Source organism: Canis lupus, chromosome 23 (genome assembly GCF_003254725.2).
Source record: "Canis lupus dingo isolate Sandy chromosome 23, ASM325472v2, whole genome shotgun sequence".
NCBI classification, from domain to species: Eukaryota; Metazoa; Chordata; class Mammalia; order Carnivora; family Canidae; genus Canis; species Canis lupus.
Window position 1 is genome coordinate 29,579,431 of NC_064265.1, and position 21,820 is coordinate 29,601,250.

General features: G+C 36.9%; 1 protein-coding gene across 1 annotated transcript in view; it reads right to left on the reverse strand.

Moving 5' to 3' along the window:
* ACAD11 (acyl-CoA dehydrogenase family member 11) overlaps window positions 1-21,820 on the reverse strand; it is a 109,531-nt gene that overhangs the window by 9,742 nt on the left and 77,969 nt on the right. The window contains exons 14-17 of the mRNA XM_025448852.3: window positions 14,859-14,925; window positions 13,973-14,058; window positions 11,632-11,703; window positions 10,586-10,740 (exon numbers count right to left, since the gene is read on the reverse strand). Of these exons, the coding sequence (XP_025304637.1) occupies window positions 10,586-10,740; window positions 11,632-11,703; window positions 13,973-14,058; window positions 14,859-14,925 (380 nt within the window). The remainder of the gene's footprint in view (window positions 1-10,585; window positions 10,741-11,631; window positions 11,704-13,972; window positions 14,059-14,858; window positions 14,926-21,820) is intronic.

Sequence of the window (21,820 nt, forward strand, 5' to 3'; positions counted from 1 at the left end):
CTCTGCCTCTCTCTGTGTATCTCATGAATAAATAAATCTTTAAAAAAAAAAAAGAGAGAACATATTTATCAGTAACTACTTTAAATGTAAAAGGTCTAAATGCTCTAGTCAATCACATCATAGAGTGATAAAATGGATTAAAAAACAAAACAAAAAAAGACTCATCTATATGTTGCCTACAAGAGACTCACTTTAGACCTAAAGACATATAGAGACTGAAAGTGAAATGATGGAAAAAGATATCCTTTGCAGATGGAAGTGGAAAAAAAAAAAAAGCTGTGTAGTAATATTTAGACAAAACAGACTTTAAAACAAAAACAGTTGGGGCACCTGCCAGGCTCAGTCATTAGAGCATGTGACTCTCTCAGGGTTGTGAGTTCAAGCCGTAGGTTGGGTATGGAAACGACTTAAAAACAACAACAAACCACAACAAGAGACAAAAAAGGGGATTATATAATGATAAAGGGATGAACTGAACAAAAGGATATAACAAATGTAAATGTCTATGTACCCAACATTGCAGCACCTAAATACATAGAGCAAATATTAACAGAGAGAAATTGACAATAACCTAATAATAGTAGGGGATTTTAGCACTCCACTTAGATTAATGGATAGATCATCCAGGCAGAAAGTCAACAAGGAAACAGTGTCTTTGAATGACACATTAGATTAAATGGACTTAGCATAATAGGGAATATTCCATTCAAAAACAACAGAATACACATTCTTTTCAAGTGGACATAGAAAGTTCTCCAGGATAGATCACATTAGGCCACAAAATAAGTCCCAACAAACTTAGGAAAATTTAAATCCTGTGAAGGAGTTTTTCGAACCACAATGATATGAAACTAGAAATCAATTAAAAGGAAGAAAAATGGAAAAAGGCCAAACATGTGGAGGCTAAACAACCAATGAATTAACAAAGATATCAAAGAAGAAATTTAAAAATACATGGAGACAAATGAAAATGAAAACACAATAATCCAAAATCTATGGAGTGCAGCAAAAGCAGTTCTAAGAGGAAAATTTATAGTAATATAGATCTAGAAACAAGAAAAATCTCAAACAATCTAATCTTACACCTAAAGTAACTAGGAAAAGAACAAATAAAGCCCTAAGTTAGTGGAAATTAGGAGATAATAAAGATCAGAGCAGAAATAAACAAAATTAATAAACCATTAGCTAGACTCATCAAGAAAAAAACAGAGAAGACCCAAATAAAATTAGAAATGAAAGAAAAGGGCAGCCCAGGTGGCTCAATGGTTTGGCGCTGCTTTCAGCCCAGGGCATGATCCCAGAGTCCCGGGATCGAGTCCCACGTCGGGCTCCCTGTATGGAGCCTGCTTCTCCCTCTGCCTGTGTCTCTGCCTCTCTCTCTCTGCTTCTCATGAATAAATAAATAAATAAAATCTTAAAAAAAAAAAAGAAATGAAAGAGAAGGGACAGTTGACACCACAGAAATACAAAGAATGAGAAGAGACTACCATGAACAATTATATGCCAACAAAATGGACATCCTATAAGAAATAAATAAATCTCTAGAAACATACAATCTTTCAAAAATTAATGAGGAAGAATGACTACTGGTAATGAAATGATTCAATAATAATAATAAAAAATTCTCAACAAACAAGAATCCCGGTCTAGATGGCTTCACAATTCTAACAAACATTTAAAGAATAGTTAATACCTATTCTCTTCAAACTATTCCAAAGAATAAAAGAAGAAGGAAAGCTTCCAAGTTCTTCCTACAAAGCAGCATTATGCTGAAACCAAAACCAGATGGACACTACAAAACAAAACTATGGGCCAATATCCCTGATGAATATAGATGCAAAAATCCTCAACACTACATTCAATGATACAATAAAGGATCATTAACCACAATCAAGTGGGATTTATTTGGGCGATTCCAGGATGGTTCAGTCAGTATCTGCAAATCAATCAATGGGTATACCATAGTAACAAAATGAAGGATAAAAATCATATGATCATCTCAATAGATGCAGAAAGAGCATTTGACACAATTCAACCTCTCTTCATGATAAAAACTCTCAACAATGTGAGTATAGTGGGAACATACATCAATATAATAAAGGCCATATATGACACTCTACAGCTATCATACTCAATGGTGAAAAACAGAGCTTTTCCCCTAAGATCACAAATAAGACAAGGCTATTCACTCTAACTACTTTTATTCAACTAGTGAGTTTACACCCATTCTTCTCAAACTATTCCAAAAAATATAAGAGGAAGGAAAACTTCCAAATTCATTTGATAAGGCAGTACCATCCTGATACCAAAACCATAAAGACACTACAAAAAAAGAGAACTATAAGCCACTATCTCTGATGAATATAGATGTAAAAACCCTCAACAAAATAGCAAACAGAATCCAACATTACATTAAAAAATCATTCACCATAATTAAGTGGTATTTATTTCCAGGATTCAAAGATGATTCAATATTCACAAATCAATGTGATACATCATATCAATGACAAAGGATAGAAACCATATGATCATTTCAACAGATGCAGAAAAAGCAATTGACAAAGTACATATGTTCATGATTAAAACCCTTTGCAAGGTAATCTCATCAAAGAAACTGAAGTCTCAGCAAAGATAGGAAGAAAAACCAATTAGATATTTTATAGCTGAAAAATGTAATAATTTAAATAAAAACCTCAGTGGATGGGCTCAATAGCAGAACAGTGGGGACAGAGGAACAAATCAGTGAACTGGAAGATAGGACAATAGAAATTGTCCAGTCTGAACTACAGAGAAAATAGAATAAAAATTATTTTTAAAAGAACATCATCCTAGGGACCTGTGAACCAAAACAAAACATCTAACATTCATGTCATCAAAGTTCAAGAAGAAAAAGAGGAAAGACTGAAAAAATAAGTGGTGAAACTTTCCAAATGTAGCAAGAGACAAAACCTACAGATTTAAGAGGCTGAGTGAATGCAAAGCAGGATAAACCAAGGAAATTCATAGCAAGACACATCACAATTAAACTTCAAAAAAATAACACAATTATAACTGCAGCCAGAAGAATGACACCTTACCTATACGGGTATGTTTATATGCCAGAAGAGAGTGGCAGGATATTTTTCAAGTACTAAAAGAAAAGAAGGGTCAACACAGGATCCTATACCCAATGAGGATATCCCTCAGGAATAAAGGAGAAATCAAGATGTTCTCAGATAAAGAAAAACAAAAAAATTGTCACTTGTAGACTCCTAAAGAATGGCTAAAGGAATTTCCCTAAACAGAAGAGGTAAAAGAGGAAATCAGGAAGAAAGAATGAACGTAGTAAGAAAATATATAGTTAAATACAATTGGTTTTCCTTTGCTTCTTGAATTTCCTTTATAAATTTTTTGAAGATTTTATTTATTTGAGAGACGGAGATTGAGAAAGAGAAGTAGAGTGAGGGGCAGAGAGAGAAGACGACTCCCCACTGAGCAGGGAGCCCAATGTGGGGCTTGATCTCAGGATCATGACCTGAGTCAAAGGCAGATGCTTAACTAGATGGACCTGAGCCACCCAGGTGCCCCTGCTTCTTGAATTTTCTAAATTATGCTTAAGAGTTGAAGCAAATATTTTAATACTGTGATGTCATTCTAAATTTATGTGAAACAAATATTTAAGACAATTATAAATGAAGGAAATTAAAGGGATTTCAAGGGCAGCCCCAGTGGCGCAGCAGTTTAGCACTGCCTGCAGCCCAGGGCGTGATCCTGGAGACCCTGGATGGAGTCCCATGTCGGGCTCTCTGCATGGAGCCTGCTTCTCCCTCTGCCTGTGTCTCTGCCTCTCCCTCTCTCTCTGTGTCTCTATGAATAAATAAATAATAAAATCTTTAAGAAAAAAAGGGATTTCAATTAAGGGAGGTAAAGTTTCTATACTTCACTCAAAAAGGTAAAATAAGGACACCAGCAGACTGATAAAATACATGCATATATACAAATATGTATATATTCATATAATGTAATACCTAGACCAACTACTAAAAGAGCTATACAGAAGGGTACACTCAAACATTATAGATAAAGCAAAATGGAATTCGAAAAATGTTAAAGGAATGCAGGAATAAAAATAATGAAAAACAGAGAACACAAAACAAAACATTAAATGACACACTTAAGCCATAATGTGAATTACTACAAAGACTGTTAGAGCGGATTAAAGAACAAGACCCACCTAAGTGCCAATTAGAAAACAATTCATTTTCTTTTCTTTTTTTAAAAGATTTTATTTATTTATCCATGAGAGACACAGAGAGAGGCAGAGAGAGAGGCAGAGAGAGACACAGGCAGAGGGAGAAGCAGGCTCCATGCAGGGAGCCTGACATGGGACTCGATCTTGGGTCTCCAGGATCACGCCCTGGGCTGAAAGTGGTGCTAAACCGCTGAGCCACCAGGCTGCCCAAAATTCACTTCAAATATAATGACATAAGCAAGCTAAAAACAAAAAAAATTATGTAGTATGTAAACATTAATTAAATGAAAGCTGGAACAGCTAGCTATATTACTATCAGATGAAGCAAACTTCTGAACAAAGAAAATTACCAAAGACAGATAGGGTCGTTATACAATGATAAAAGGGTAAATCCATCAAGAAGTAGCAGCTAAAAAAAAAAAAAAAAAAAAAAAAAAAAAAAAAAAAAAAACCTAAAAAAAAAAAAAAAAAAAAGAAACTAGCAACTATCCTAAATGTGTATGCATCAAACAATGGAGCTGCTGAATACGTAAAACAAAAACTGATAGAAATGAAAGGAGCAGTAAACAAATCCACAATCCTGATTGGAGACTTCAACACCTCTCTCTCAACTACTGATACAATTAGAAGATCAATAAGAATATAGAGGAATTCAACACCATCAAGCAACAGGATCTAATAGACATTTATAGAACATTCCACCCAACAACAGAATTCACACTCTTTTCAAGTGTCCTCAAACATATAGAAAGATAGACCATAACCTGAGCCATAAAACAAATCTCAAAAAATTAGTAAGAAATGAAATAATACAGAGTTTGTTCTGTAACTGCAATAAGATCAAACTAGAAATTAAAAACAGAGTAACAGGAAAAACTCCAAACACTTGGAAACTAAGTAACACACTTCTTAAACAATTCTTGTGTTAAAGAGTCTCAAAGGAAACTGAAAAATACACTGAGCTGAATTAACACGAAAACACAATATACCACATTTTGTGGAACATAGGTAAAGTAGTACTGAGAAGGAAAATTATAGCACTAAAAAACACACATGAGAAAAGAGGAAAAGTCTCAAGTCAGTAATCCATGCTACCACCTCAAGAAACAAAATAAATCCAAATGAGCAAAATAAATACAAAGAAAGCAAAAGGAAGTATATAATAAAGAGCAGGAATCAATAAAATTGAAAAAAAATAGAGAAAAATCAATGAAACAAATATCTTGTTAATATTAAGCCCTAATATAACAATCATGTTATAGTTTTGTATATTAATAATTAATATATTTTCTATTCTTTGATAAGATCAGTAAGAACAGCAGAGCTGTAGCAAGACTGACAAGAAAAAGTAGGCACAAGTTACCAAAGTCAGTGAAATAGGGGATATATCACTACAGACCCTGCAAACATCAATAGGATAAGAGGAGAATATTGTGAACATCTCTAAACAATAAACTTAACAGCTTAGATAAAATGGATCACTTCCTCAAAAAATACAAAAAAAAAAACAAAAACCATGACTCATCCAATATAAAACAGATAAACTGAATAACCCTGAAACTAATAAGGAAATTAATCTTTAAAAAACTACCTCTCTAGCCCCAAATCTCCAGGCCCAAAAGGTTTCATTAGAGACTACCAAATGCTTCAAGAATAATTAACACCAATCTAGACAATTTCTCCCAGAAAGTAAAAGAAATGGGAATACCTCCAACATCGTTTTGTAAAGATACTATCCTAATATCAAAACCAGATAAAGACAGTACGAAAAAACAAAAACTATTGACCAATATCCTTCATGAATCCATATGCGAAAATCCTTAACAAAACTTAGCAAGTAGAGTTCAATGATATATAACAAAGAATTATACACTATGAAAAAGTAGGGTTTATTTCAAGGATGCAAAGTTGGTTGAGTATTTGAAAATCAATGTACTCTACCATATTAACAAGGTTAAAGAAGAAAATCACATGGTCATATAAATCCATGCAGAAAAGTCATTTTAGGGACCCCTGGGTGGCTCAGGGGTTGAGCATCTGCCTTTGGCCCAGGGCGTGATCCTAGGATCCGGGATGGAGTCCCACCTACATTGGGCTCCTTGCATTGACCCTCCTTCTCCCTCTGCCTATGTCTCTGCCTCTCTCTCTGTGTATCTCTCATGAATAAATAAATAAAATCTTTAAAAATACATACATACATACATACAAGCAAACCACAATGAGATATCACTACTCCTATACTCCTATCGGAGGGCTAAAATAAAAAAAAAAAGTGACAATACCACATGCTGGTGGGGATGTGGAGAAACTAGATCATTTATACACAGCTGATGAAAGTGAAAATTTAGCCATTTTGGAAAAGAGTTTGGTGGTTTCTTTAAAAACTGAACATACTACTCCTATATGACCCAGCATTCTTACGCATTAATCTCAGAGAAATAAAGGCGTATGTTCACATAAAAACCTGTACATGAATGTTTATAGCAGCTCTATCTGTAACAGTCACAGACAGGAATCACCCAGATATCCCTCATCAGGTAAACAGTTAAACTGTGATAATCCATACCAAGGAATACTGCCCAGCAATAAAAAAAATGAACCAACTATTCGCACATATAATCTGGATGAATCTCCAGAGAATTATGCTAAGTGAAAAAATGCCAACACCAAAAGCTTATATGCTGTATGATTCCATTCTTGAGATGACAAAATTACAAAAATGAAGAACAGATTAAAGGTTGCCAGGGGTTAATGAGGAGATGACAAGAATGAGGAGGTGGGTGTGCTCATGAAAGAACAAGATGAGGGATCCTTGTGGTGATGGAAATGTCCTATATCTGGAGTCTATCAATGACAATATCCTGGTTCTGATTTTATACTGTAGTTTGGCAAGATGTTACCATGGAGAAACATAGGAAAGAATGTAAGGGATCTCATTATTTTTTACATCTGCATGTGAATCTACAGTGATTTCAAAATAAAGATTTTATTTTTATTTTTTAAAGATTTTATTTATTTATTCATGAGAGACACACACACACACAGAGAGAGAGAGAGAGAGGCAGAGACACAGGTAGAGGGAGAAGCAGGCTCCATGCAGGGAGCTCCCTGCGGGACTTGATCCTGGGACTCCAGGATCATGCCCTGAGCCAAAGGCAGATGCTTAACCACTGAGGCACCCAGGCCTCCCCAAAATATTTTAATTAAAAAAAATTGGTACTTGCTTCTTAGTTGTCTTCATGAGTTTTCTCTACTGGTTAGAACTTGGAAGAAAAGTGGGGAGGTGAATGGAGAATATAGAGACCAACCCTTATCATAAATCCCACAGGCAAGCAAACATTCAGAACTCAGCAGTGAAACTCAGAGGACAATAACAGATGCTCCTGGTTGGCCACAATGGGTTCTTTCTTGGTGGTGTTGTTGTTCCCATCCCTAGTTAGAGAACTGGTGTTTACAGCGGAGAATAGTATTTAAGTTTGACCAACAGCCAATCACAGTGCTATTACTGGAGCCACATGAACCTTCCACAGTTATTTTTATGCTTATGTGTGCTATAGTACATTTCTTGAGCAGTGGATATTTGATCAGTTTCTCTATAACAGCGATGTTCAATATAACTGCTGATAACCACATGTGGCTACTGAGCATTTGAAATATGCCTAGTCTGAACTGAGATGTGTCCTAAGTGTGCAATGACACTCAATTTAGAAAAATCAGTCGTTTTTTAAAAAGATCATAAAATACCTTTAAAATATTTTTATATTGATTTCATGTTGAGATGATAACATTTTGAATATACTGGGTTAAATAAAATAGATTATAAAAATCAATTTCATCTATTTCTTTTACTTTTTAAAAAATGTAACTACTGGGCAGCCCAGGTGGCTCAGCGGTTTAGCACCACCTTCAGCCCAGGATGTGATCCTGGACACCCAGGATCAAGTCCCACATCAGGTTCCCTGCGTGGAGCCTACTTATCCCTCTGCCTGTGTCTTTGCCTCTCTCTGTGTGTCTCTCATGAATAAATAAATAAAATCTTAAAAAAAAAAAAAGTTGTTAATTTAGAGCCTTGTTTCAACCTCAAAAGTCATCCAATAGAAATGTTTGTTGTAAGCTACAAATGTAATTTAAAATTTTCTAGTAGTTACTTTTTTTTTTAAGCTTTATTTATTTATTCATGAGAGACACAGAGAGAAGCAGAGACACAGGCAGAGGGAGAAGCAGGCTCCCTGTGGGGAGCCCAAAGTGGGACTTGATCCCAGAACTCCGGGTTCACGCCCTGAGCCAAAGGCAGATGCTCACTTGCTGAGCCACCCAGGCATGCCCTGAATTAACAACTTCAAACAAGCCCCAGCAGTATCTTTTTGATGACTGTAAAGCTGAGTGATTATAACTTCATGATCAGATTACAAGTACATTTATTTCTTAGCTTTCGAGTAAAGAAAAGTGTTCTCAGCTGGGTCTCTACAGACCCTGGATTTGCTGAAAAGCATTCAGTTAATAGAAACTGAGTGCTCCAAGGAGTTGCCAGATTATTTTGGGAGAGAATTTTTTGCTATAGTGCCTGGAATAATTGAGAAGGCAGCTGGAAAGAGTCTCCAAATTCAGGGAAATGGAATGTTACTTACACAAACTGAGAAAAAAAAAATCTGGCTCGGATTTTTGTTTATGACATGCCTCCACATCTCTTTTGCCTCTGCCAGGTCATTTTCTTTGTGCCAAATGCAAGAAGTTTCCAGTGAAGGGAGGCATATTTTTGAAAAGCTCAGGCTTGTTCTGCTTTATACATTAACTTACAAAAAGCATGAGGGAAATTTCCCTCTAGTATAGTGTTGAAAACATCTCTCATGAAACTTGAGGAAAGTGCTTTTATGTGTTCAAGATGTCTGTGCATCAACCTCTCATGTCCTCCCTTCATCCTGCTCCAGGGTTGGGGGGCAATCCTGAGAGAAAAGTATAGGAAGTGAAATTGATGTCATGAGCAACTCTTCAGCTCCTACTCAGAGCAGCATGGAGTTGTATTCAGAGTCCCCAAAGTTCACACCTTCTTACTTCCTCCCACAGTGTCCATCCAACAGCTGAACTCCTTGCCCTCACCATATACTAAAAGGGTTCCTCAACAAGTTATTCCTAGGTGTGTGCCAAAAACAGGCTGTATTTTTTCATAGAAAGTGTTACAACTAAAGCACAGATATGCTGAATAATATTTCACAAAAAGCAAACATAGCCTATAGGAAATTTAAGGTAAAAAAAATACACTGCGAGGGAGGCCTGGGTGGCTCAGCGGCTGAGCACCTGCCTTTGGCTCAGGGCGCGATCCCATGGTGCCAGGATCGAGTCCCACATTGGGTTCCCTGCATGGAGCCTGCTTCTCCCTCTGCCTGTGTCTCTGCCTCTCTCTCTGTGTGTCTCTCATGAATAAATAAATAAAATCTTTAAATAAAATACACTGCTAAATTTTAAAAGATGCTCACAAATGTACTTTACAAGGGGACCAATATACTAAAAGATTATGTCCAGCAAACACAAATATAATTTTACCAACCCAAGTTTGACCTAATACTAAAATGTTAGCAATCCTAAGTAATGAATACTTAAAACAAATTTTCTTGCCTTCTTAGAAGTTAGAAAGGCTTTTGGGAGATGATTTGAATATCCCACTTATAAAGTTTTCCAAGGAAGTCAGAATGACAGCTTCTTTTCCCTCTTGATAGTCTCTAATTTTGATTATATTGCCCTCATTTAACTATATTGTTGATTGTGCTTTGTAAACATCAGACTCAGCAGTATATAATTTATAGATGGGAATTCAAAAAATCAGGAACATCTCATCAAATACTGGTTCCATTTGTACTTGCCTTTCTCCAGTGACAGGAAACTTACTTCCTATAGAAGCAGTCCATTCCATTTTTAGATCTCTCTCCTTTCACTGAGTCTTAGGTTATTTTCCTGTATTTCCTCACTTACTAATTCCCTTCAGAAAGTCAAAGAATAAGGCAAATCCCTCTTCTTTATACCAGCTCTCTCCTCAGAGTGCTAATGTACCTGGTTCTCTAGATAACAAGAGTCTGAGAAAGTTGAAGGAATTGTCCATACTCTTTGCGCTGTGTTGAAGCACTTTAGGAAGTAGTTAATCTTTCACAAAGTTAAAGGTCTCTCATCAGACTATATTTAAGTACAGACAAATATACTTTGTACTTAAAAAAAAATCATCTTATTTATTTAGAGGAAATCTCTTTATGACAAGTAATGCTGTTTTGTTTCTGGATCAGTGAGTGACAAGTAATGCTGTTTTGTTTCTGGATCAGTGAGTGCATTGGGCTAGAATAAATTCAAGTAACTAATCATCCTTACATGTGAAAACAGTTTCTTCTTAAAGGCCACCCTTTGTGTTGCTCGATCACACATAATCTGCAAAGCCCGTTCTGCCAGACCTACTGTTCTCATACAGTGGTGGATCCTGCCAGGCCCAAGGCGGCCTTGGGCAATTTCAAATCCCCTACCTTCACCTGTAAGAAAGAAGGGAGAATGTGAAAGTGGCCACAGCCCACCTATTCTGTTATTTACACAAATCTTGAGAAAATGATGAACGGCCCTCTCAATGAGAATGGCATTCTGGTAGGGGGAAAAAAAAAAAGCTCTATAATAATGTGCATTATTTATGGAAATTTTGATCTCTATGTTTTTAAACCACCATTGTTAAACATTTCAATCCAATTTAAGAACTGTCTCTTGAGTACCAACTATGCATATGCTATTTCATAAGGTTTCAGTGGTAGATAAGACACAGTCTCTCTACTGGGAGTTCAGAATCCAGAAGAGGGACAAGGATGCTAGGAATAAGGGATATGGTGGAGAACAAGAAAGGCAAAGGAGAGAGAGAATGTACCCTGAGGGCCTGGCAGGCAGCAGGGGTTTATGAGTAGATTGGGTGAAGAACACAAAATCTTTCTGAAAGAAGTGTCACTTGCAGTGCTCACTGAAGTTTAGGGTAGGATTCCAGTAAGCAAGAGGATGAAATGAACCAGGCATTTATTATGCAAACTTATTTATGCTTCTAATATGTTTATATATAAGACTTGAATTCAGAAAGGTTTGAGGTTTCTTAAAACGAGAACTGAAGATGTTTTAGAAAAAAAAAAAATGTTGCTCCGAATTGTATTTTTTGTATTTAGCTATATATGATATATAAAACCACATCAAATACTTAAATGAAATATTATTCCATGTAAGAAAATCCACCATGAAAAAAATGTTCCCTTATAAATGGGGTAAGAGGGAAAAGTATCTAAGAGAAAAAAATATGTAAACTAAAGTACATTTCCTATCTTTTCCAGATTTAGACCTGAAAATATTTTAGTACACAATACTGAAGAATCATTTTTCCAAACTTATCTCACCTAGTATTAAATTGGTGGCAGGAACTCGTACTTGATTAAAATGGATCTCAAAATGTCCTCCATGGAAATTATCTGTAAAATAGAAAATAAAAATTTTTTAAAGATTTTATTTATTTATTTGAGAAAGAGATAAAGATAGAGAGAGTATGAGCAGGGGAAAGGGAAGAGAAGCTGGCTCCCTGCTGAGCAGGGAGCCAATGGGGGGCTCGATCCCAGGACCCCAAGGTCATGATCTGAAGTCAGATTTAAAAAATACATATTTTATTTATTTATTCCTGAGAGACATAGAGAAAAGCAGAGGCATAGAGAGAGAAGCAGGCTCCTCACAGGGAGTCCGATGTAGGGCTCAATCTCTGGACCGGGATCACGCCTTGAGCCAAAGGCAGATGCTCAACTGTTGAGCCACCCAGGTGTCCCATGCAGGCAGATGTTTAACCAACTGAACCACTCAGGTACCTCAGAAAACATAATTTTAAAGAGCAAAATGAGTTGACCAAAAAATTGGTCATATATAATTAATATTAATCAAAGAAATTACTCAGAAGGCACAGGACTTAAAAGCCTCATATATTAGGTATTCCTAGGTAGACCTTAAGCTCTGAACCCCTAGCCCCATAGCCCAGGAAACTCATAAACTGTTCCACTTAGAAGAGATTTTAGAATTATTTGATCTAGAGGTTTTCAAACTCATTTTCTGAAGTTTGTAGAGTTACTAAAAGGGAAGGCGGCCTCATAGGTCCAATCAGATTATCTTATTATTACTTTATTATTATTTCTTCTTTGAGATTTTTAATATATGAACTTCCATAGAAAATTTTGCTTGGGGGAGAAATGGTTTCAATAGTTCAAAACTTGAAAGTGAATAATGTAGTTTAAGGCTGTTTTGTTTTGTTTTGTTTTGTTTTGAGAGAGTGAGGACAAGAGAGCGAGAGAGCAAGAGAGAGCACAAAGAGGGGAAGTGACTGGCAGAGGGAAAAGAGAAGTAGGCTCTCCACTGAGCAGGGAGCCCAACGTGGGGCTGGATCCCAGGATTAGGATCTGAGCTGAAGGCAGACAATTAATCCACTGAGCCACCCAGGTGCCCTGTAATTTGTTTCTTATTTTATCATTGTGTAAATCAATGCCTGAAACTGCAAAAAACCTGCAAGAAGGGACAAAGCAGGCTCAGCATTCAAGACAAAGCAGAGACTACTCCCAGTCCAGGATTGTTCACTATGTGTTTGCCTCTTGGAAATGCTGGCATTTGATGGAGACTGAGAACACTTTAGTCTTTACATCACACCGCCTACCCCTCCTCATACTCCCTCCCCCACCCTTAAGTTCTAGAGATAATCTCATGCTAACTCCACACCCTTTTCCTGTCAGAATAGACATTAATAATCAAACTTCTCCAGAGTTGTTTCTTTTGGCCTTGTGTGTAGCGAGTTGGAGAGGGGCTGTACATTTGTCTCACTGAAAATTTAAACACAGGTTCTAAAATGGAGGTGATTTCCAGGCAACATAAATTATAAATCCATTTTGGGGGTCTTAGGGTTGTGAGATCAAGTCTCTCATTGGCTAAGGGCTCGGCATGGAGCCCGCTTAAGATTTTCTCTCTCTGCCTCTTCCCCCCATTTCTGTCTCTTAAAAAAAAAAAAAAAAGAATTTTACTGTGGATTACTTAGATTTAATTTTTCTAGGGATGCCTGGATGGCTCAGTGGTTGAGCGTCTGCCTTCAGCTCAGGGCGTGATCCAGGAATCCAGATCGAGTCCCACATTGGGTTCCCTGCAGGGAGCCTGCTTCTCCCTCTGCCTGTGTCTCTGCCTCTCTCTCTCTCATGAATAAATAAATATTTTTTAAAAAAAGATTTAGTTTTTCTAAGTTTGTTTCATTAACTCATTCTCCTAGATGATAGAAGCAGAGTCTCAACTGCTGTTCCTTGAATACAATCTACCCTTTCCCAAAAGTAAACAAAATGATGTCCAATGATGCATTGCCTCTCTTTGCTTTTTTTGTTGTTGTTGTTAAGATTTTATTTATTTATTCATGAGAGACACACAGAGAGAGGCAAAGACACAGGCAGAGGGAGAAGCAGACTCCATGCAGGGAGCCCGACGTGGGACTCGATCTTGGGACTCCAGGATCACGTCCTGAGCCAAAGCTAGCTGCTCAACCGCTGAGCTACCCAGGCATCCCTTTATTCTGAATTCTACTGGCATTTATGTTAAAACCGTTGTCAGCACCAAAGGATTTCTAAGAATATATCTACTGCATTATAATGCTATCTGTTTCCTTCAGTATTACTGCATATCTCAGTGATCCTGCTTGCTAATGCACACTTCTGTTGTTTGAGTACTTACCTATGTAGCCAAAAACTGACAAAGGCCTTATTATTTCTACACCAGGTGTGTTGACAGGAACAAGAACCATGCTGTGTTGTTTGTATCTGGTTAAAGAAAAACAGATGTTAGGAAAAGTGTGCTAAGTGGAAAAATAAAACAGCTGTTAGACGGAGTTGCAATTGTCCTTTTTCGATTGTTATTATGTACATGCAAGCAATGATGTCTGGAATGGGAATTGTGTGGAAGACATACATCAAGCACAGTTGGATGTAGGCTGTGATCTGGAACAGCAATAATGATATGAAAATCAATTAAAGTTACTTGATTGAAGCTTCTCATTGTTCAGCAATGGAAACTGGGAACTGATAATATCAAATGTTGCAAGACTATACTGTCTTTGATCTATAGTCTAATCACATAATTATTTACAGATCATTCTGAAAATTTTTATGTCCTATAATCTGATCCAAACAGCTTTGAGGATTCAGCAACACTTTTTAATACAGGAAATTCCACAGTGAAGAACATATAGCAACTCCCTAAAATGTTTCTTAAATAAATCTTATAGTAAAATAACTATGAAACACAAATGTGACATTAAGCTCATACTTTATATTATTATAATCTATAAGTTCAACTGGTGCATTTTTTAAAAGAAATTTCTTTAGAGAGGGGTGGAAGAAGCAGAGGGAAAAGAATCTTAAGCAGGCTCCATGCCCAACACAGGGCTCAGTCTCATAACCCTGAAATCATGATCTGGGCTGAAATCAAGAGTCAGACACTTAACTGACTGAGGCACCCAGGCACCCAAACCAAATGGTGCATTTTAGGTAAATTACATGGGTAGAAAGAAAGGGTGATTTTTATTCCTAATTAGATTTCTCAATCACAATTATTTTATTACCTGGTTGCAGAGGCATTTTTAGTTCTTCCCAAAACAATTGCAATTGTGCACTTTGGATTTCCAGCTCCTAAAACCAGGGAGAAAATGAGAATACACCATAAAAAGAAATTTTGAGTCTGACATTTCACCCTAAAAGTTCTAATCCTTCTAAGTTTATTTTGAAAAAAAAAAAAAAAGGAAGAAAACCCTTGACTCATTAAAAAATGCTTATGTACAAAGCTGTACATCACCCAAGAAAAATGACCATGCAGAGCCAAGAGTGGATTCCATTAATGACAGCTGCTGCACAAAAAGAACCAGAAGTCGAAGCCATGAAACACTACAACCCTTAAGACAAATTACGGCTCTCCCATTCATACTATTTTGGCATGTTAGAAAAGTGGTAAAATTCCTTTAGTGTATTTCCTCCTGCTTAGATCTCCTATTTTCTGACATATGAACAACAAGGTATTAACACTCACATGGTATTAACTACCCAGTCAGTGGCTGAGAAAGACCTCATTTCCCCCACCATGGAGTTGGGGGAAGGTAAGCTGGTCTGAGGATCTTAGTACCCATCCTGACTATACCATTTGGGCTTGACATACTAGAGCCGCTGAGGATGGTTTACTTGGGCTTGTCCACATATATACCTCTCTGATTCTGATGTCAGTAAGCCTAGGTTCTCTTTTGTTTTTTATTTATTAAAGGTTAGAAATTTGAAATACAAAGTTCTTTCAATTTTAATGCAAACTTTAATTTGATTATATAGTTCAGAGCTCTATAGTAGTTCCCCAAAGAGGCCTTCTTACAAAAACTACATTTCTTTTTCACCAGGTAAGTCTAAGCTTCTGGTCCCTCAGGGAAAATCCCATTTAACTGGCTTTCTAATTACAAAGCCACATACCACAGGGGCAGACTAATTTAAAGACATCTGTAGAGAGCCTTAAACAAATTATCAGATTCTTTTTTCTTTTTTTCTCTTAAAGATTTTATTTATTTATTTATGAGAGACACACACAGAGAGGCAGAGACACAGGCAGAGAGAGAAGCAGGCTCCCCAAGGGGAGCCTGATATGGAACTTGATCCCAGGACCCCAGGATCATGACCTGAGCCAAAGGCAGATGCTCAACCACTGAGCCACCCATGTGCCTGTTTTTTCTAACTTCATATAAAAAATGGTTTCAAGAGATCTGAAATCATATGAACATTCAATGAGAAATGTTGAGAATTATGTCAAGTACAGTATTGCCACCTTATCCACAAGGGACATGTTCTAAGATCCCCAATGGAGGCCTGAAACTTTAATAGGACCAAACCCTATATATACTGCTTTTTCCTATACATAGACACCTATGATAAAGTTTAATTTATAAATTAGACATAGTAAGAGATTAACAACAACCAATAATAAAATAGAACTGTAACATTATACTGTAATAAAAGGTTGTCAATGTTGTTGATTAGGCAAGAAATAGAGACCAAGGCCAACAGATAAAGAAACAGAAGGATAAAAGTCAAGAGTAAAGTCAGAGCGAAGGGAAACTCCAGGACTCCCATTTGAAATTTTAAAATTCCTTACAATTGAATAGAAGAAACAAATGAAACAGAATGTATAGTTATGGCTCTTATGTTTTTGGTCTGAGGAGATCCTGAATAAGCAAAAAACCATACTATAGAAACCAATCTAGAATTTGCTAGAGTTCAGAATGGAAACGGAATTGGTAGCTTATTTATTTATTTAGAAAGTATGCACATGAGGTAGGGGAGGGACAGAGGAAGAAGGAGAGAGAAGGTTCCAAGCAGACATCACAATGAGTGAGGAGCCTGACTTGGGTCTCAATCCCTTGACCCTGAGATCATGACCTGAGCTGAAATCAAAAGTGGGATGCTCAACTGACTGGACAACTCAGGTGCCCCTTGGTAGCTTTTCTCAAAACAACTTGGAGAAATTCAAGATTGTAGAAACTTGTTTGTCCCCCATTACTCCTGAGATTCCATTGAAATAAATGTATAAAAGTACAATAAAGGCATAACCATAACAGAAAAGGAAGTAAAGAAGGTGAGGCACCGGATTAGGGGTGTTGGTGGTCACCAACGGATGAAAGATTTCAATAAATATCTAGGAAACAGATAAGGCAAATTGATCAATGAAATGAACAGAGAAGTCAGAGTCTGGAAAATGATGTAAGAAACTACAAAGGGAGAGGGTTCTGGCCTCAGAGTCAGAAGGTATAATTGAGAAGTAAGGTGACCAAAGGTGAATTAATTCAAGATTTTACAGGTGGACAGATATATTAGCTGGCAATCCTATAGGCAGGTATATGATACTTAGCCTGAAGGAGAAGTATGTAGTATTTTACAAAACAACAACAACAACAAAAAAAAAAAACCCAAAAAACTGAATAAACTTATTCTGAGACTTGGGAGGATGTAACTTGGAAACTAGCTTCCCATCAGTGACTCTAAACTGAATCCCAGTCCTCCTCCACAAAAGGTTTCTTTATAAAATTCTCATCTAGGAGAGGAACATGGCTGGAAAAGAGCCCTGTAAAATGCTCTGCCATTTACCCTTCCTTTTCATCTTAAAGTATGAGCAGAAAACCAAGGATCTGTAGTATGTGAAGAGAGACTGCAGCATTAAAGAGAATGACTGACCAAAATAAATAAACTATAAAACTGACCATAGAGGAACAAAAAACAAGAAACAGACAGAACCTAAGCAAAGCAAAACAAAACAAAACGAGCTAAAGCAAACAACAAAAACTCTGGTTGATGTAATTGGAGAGATTCATATATATTGCAACCAGAAAACCAGAAAAGAATGTTACGAAACAGGAACAACCAGAGGACAAGAAAATAAAAACTCTTAGAGATTAACATATGATTGCTAAAGCATAAAGTTCAATAGAAGCACTAAAAATCAAATCAAGAAAATTTTTGATAAGCAGAAGAAAAAGAGGTCAAGGGCAGCCCGGGTGGCTCAGTGGTTTAGCGCTGCTGTTAGCCCAGGGCCTGATCCTGGAGACCCAGGATCGAGTCCCATGTCAGGCTCCCTGCATGGAGCCTGCTTCTCCCTCTGCCTGTGTCTCTGCCTCCCTCTCTCTGTGTGTCTCTCGTGAATAAATAAATAAAATCTTAACAACAACAAAAAAAAAAAAAAAAAAAAAAAGAAAGAAAGAAAGAAAAAGATTGAAAATAGGGGAGCAAAGATAAGAGACACTTAGAGCAAAAATATGAAGTCTAAGATCACAGTAAAATAGGTTTAATAAAGAGAAAATAGTCAAAAAAAAGAAAAATAAAGGGAAGAATTTATTAAAGAAACTTTAAAGTCCTCTAAAACTGAAAAAAAAAAAAAAGTCTTTAGATTAAAAGGACCATTGAGGGGTGCCTGGGTGGCTAAGTTGGTTAAGTGTCTGCCATTGGCTCAGGTCATGATCCTGGGGTCCCGGGATCAAGTTCCGCATTGGGCTCCCTGCTCAGTGAGGAGTCTATTTCTCCCTTTCCTTTGCCCCTTCCCCTGGCTTGTTCTCTCTCTCTCTCAAATAAATAAATAAATAAAATCTTAAAAAAAAATAAAAGGGCCATTGACTGGCAGGAAGAATCTATCTCTAGCTACATGTTCGTGACATTTCAAAACATAAGCAATAAAGAGAAAATCCTAAAGGAAAAAAGAAAAAAAACAAGCCACCTCTAAAGGAATGAGGATTAGACTTGCATCATCAGGGATGCTAGATAAAGAATTCAATCTAGCATTCTTTTTTTTTTTTAAATACAGGTGTCAGCAGGGTTGGTTCTTTTTTTTTTAAAAAATTATTTATTTATGATAGTCACACACAGAGAGAGAGAGAGAGAGGCAGAGACACAGGCTGAGGGAGAAGCACGCTCCATGCACTGGGAGCCCATTGTGGGATTCGATCCCGGGTCTCCAGGATTGCACCCTGGGCCAAAGGCAGGCGCTAAGCCACTGCGCCACCCAGGGATCCCTCAATCTAGCATTCTATACCAATCATAGCATCAATCTCTGTGAAGGTAAAATAAATACCTACCTATTCAGACACACAAGATCTCAGATAAATTTATTTACTTATGCATCTTTCCTCCAAAAGTTAAGAATGTACTCAAGCAAAATAAGGAAGTAAATGAAAAAAAAAAAAAGAAGTCTTGGATCCAAAAGATAGTCAATTCCAGGAAAGCAATATATGGAAATCCCAGGATAATTGTACTGATATGCCTAAAAGATAATCAGTTCAGATTGCAATAGGAAGAATAAAGACTAAAAGAAAGGTCTCCAGAAAAAGGAAAATTCAATAGAATTACAGGTATAACTTAAAGATATATAGGTGTATATGTAAGGGGGAGGAAATATGATACAAATAATGCATTGAAAAAAAAATGAAAATTAGAAATTATAGGAAAATAATTTTTAAATATACAAGCGAACCATGATCCAAATATAAAGCCAACTAGAATATGGTATGAATTTAAGTAATATATAGAGCATAAGAAAAGCTATTCTAATTGACTTTGATGCTAGAAACAGTCTTCTTAGAATGGCCAAGGTGATATTATACAGCAGCTATTAGAGGACATGAAATATAATATACTACTTAGGCCACCACTGAACAATATCTACACAGTCCTATAAGACAAGTACTTTGTATTGGTTTTCAATGTTTAGAGTCAACTTGTGGTCAATCATGATTTCACAAAACAGAATGTAAATGTTAGTAATCTTGACAATGTAAAAGTAGAAGCTATTGCTGATGTAAGGTACAATACAGAAGGAGGAGATAAAAGGTAGAGAAAGTGATATGAGTATTCATATTCTTACATTATAAATAAAATTAATCTTAAAGAGATTCTGTCAAATGAGATTGTAGAGGACAGATTTAGAGATCATTTCAAAGTTTAAAAAGTCATCAATCAAAAATTTAAAACAATAAATATCTAATTAGGAAAATGCAGAGTTATGGTACAAATGCGTGAAATCATTATTCATATAGGGGGAGGTCAGTGGAGGAATAAATGAATAAATTAGGAGAGAGAAAAAAGCATTTTACCTAAGATTAGAGTAGAAACCAGAGAACTAAAAATAGAAAATGTTAGAAGAGTTTCTTCTAGGGTATGACTTTGGCGTGTGGAGGGATGGGAAACAGTATGCTCTTAAATATTTTCTGATTTGTTGACACTTCTATTTTTTTTTTTTAATTTTTATTTATTCATGATAGGCACACAGTGAGAGAGAGAGAGGCAGAGACACAGGCAGAGGGAGAAGCAGGCTCCATGCACTGGGAGCCTGACGTGGGATTTGATCCCGGATCTCCAGGATTGCGCCCTGGGCCAAAGGCAGGCGCCAAACCGCTGCGCCACCCAGGGATCCCTTGTTGACACTTCTAATTGCCACTTCTACTACTACTACTTTTTTAAAAAAGAATTTGTGAGAGACTGCATGTAAGTGGGGGGAGGGGCAAAGGGGAAGGGAGAGGAAGAGAATCTCAAGAAGGCTCCACACTCAGTGTGGGGCTCAGTGTGGGGTTTGATCTCATGACCCTGAGACTATGATCTGAACCGAAACCAAACTGACTGAGCCACTCATGCCCCACTAGTACTACTTTTAAAAACATTTTTAAGAACTACCCTACCATCCTGTAACAAATCTGTAGGTCTCCGTTAGAAGGAGATTAAGAGGGATACTTGGGTGGCATCTGCCTTTGACTCAGGTCGTGATCTTGGAGTCCTGGGATCGAGTCTCACATTAGGCTCCCTGCAGGGAGCTTGCTTCTCCCTCTGCCTAAGTCTCTGCCTCTCTCTGTGCCTCTCATGAATAATTTTTTTAAAGGAGACTAAGAGACCTGATGAGTAAACAGTAGTATGTTTTTTTCCTGTTTCCTTATCTTCTTTTAATCTGAACATTATTAAATCTGCCAGCCGTGGAGGAGCCACTGCCAAATATAAGGTGGGGCATTTCCCCACTTCTATATACAGAAATCCTATATACATGCTCTGCGTTATAAAATGCTCAAATTGATAAAAATACTAACAATAGATTTCATCTGGGGAAGGGAGGGAAGGAGGTGGAAGGAATTTTAGTGTAACTAAAATGAGTGACTGTTCATCTCTAGGCTGGTAGATCTTAAACAGATTTAGAGCTTGACTCATGACAGTGCTTTCTCCATGCAAAAGAAAAGATCAAAACATACAATCATACATACATACTCTGGCATTCCCCTTCTGCTTGGCTTTATTGCACTTTGCAGATACTCTGTTGTTTTGTTTTGTTTTTGCTTTTTAGAGATTGAAGGCTAGTGGCAACCATGCATAAAGCAAGTCTATCAGCACCATTTTTCCAACAGCATTTGCTCACCTCCTGTCTCTGTGTCACATTTTGGTAATTCTTGCAGAATTCCAAACTTGTTGATTATTATTCTGTTTGTTATGTTAGTCTGTGACCTTTGATGTTACTGTTGTAATTATTTTCAGGCACCAAGAACTGCACCCATACAAAACTGCAAACTCAATCCATAAATGTTATGTACATTCTGACTTCTCCATCAGCTGGATGTTCCCCATCACTCTCCCTCTCCTCAGGCTCCCCTATTCCTAGAGATACAACTATATTGAATTTAGGCCAATTAATAACCCTACAATGGTCTCTAAGTGTTCAAGTGAAAGAAGAGTCATAGGTCTCTCACTTTACATCAAATGCTTTTAGAAATGATTAAATTTAGTGAGGAAGGCATGTCAAAAGCTGATAGGCTTAATGCTAGGCTTCTTGCACCAGTTAGCCAAACTGTTAATGCAAAGGAGAAGTTCTTAAAGGAAATTAAAAGTTCTACTACAGTGAACACACAAATGATAAGGTAGCAAAATAGCCTTATGGCCGACATGGAGAAGGTTTGAGTGGTCTGGATAGAAGATCAAACCAGCCACAACATTCCCTCCTCAAGCCAAAGTAAAATACCGAGCTAAGCCCTAATTC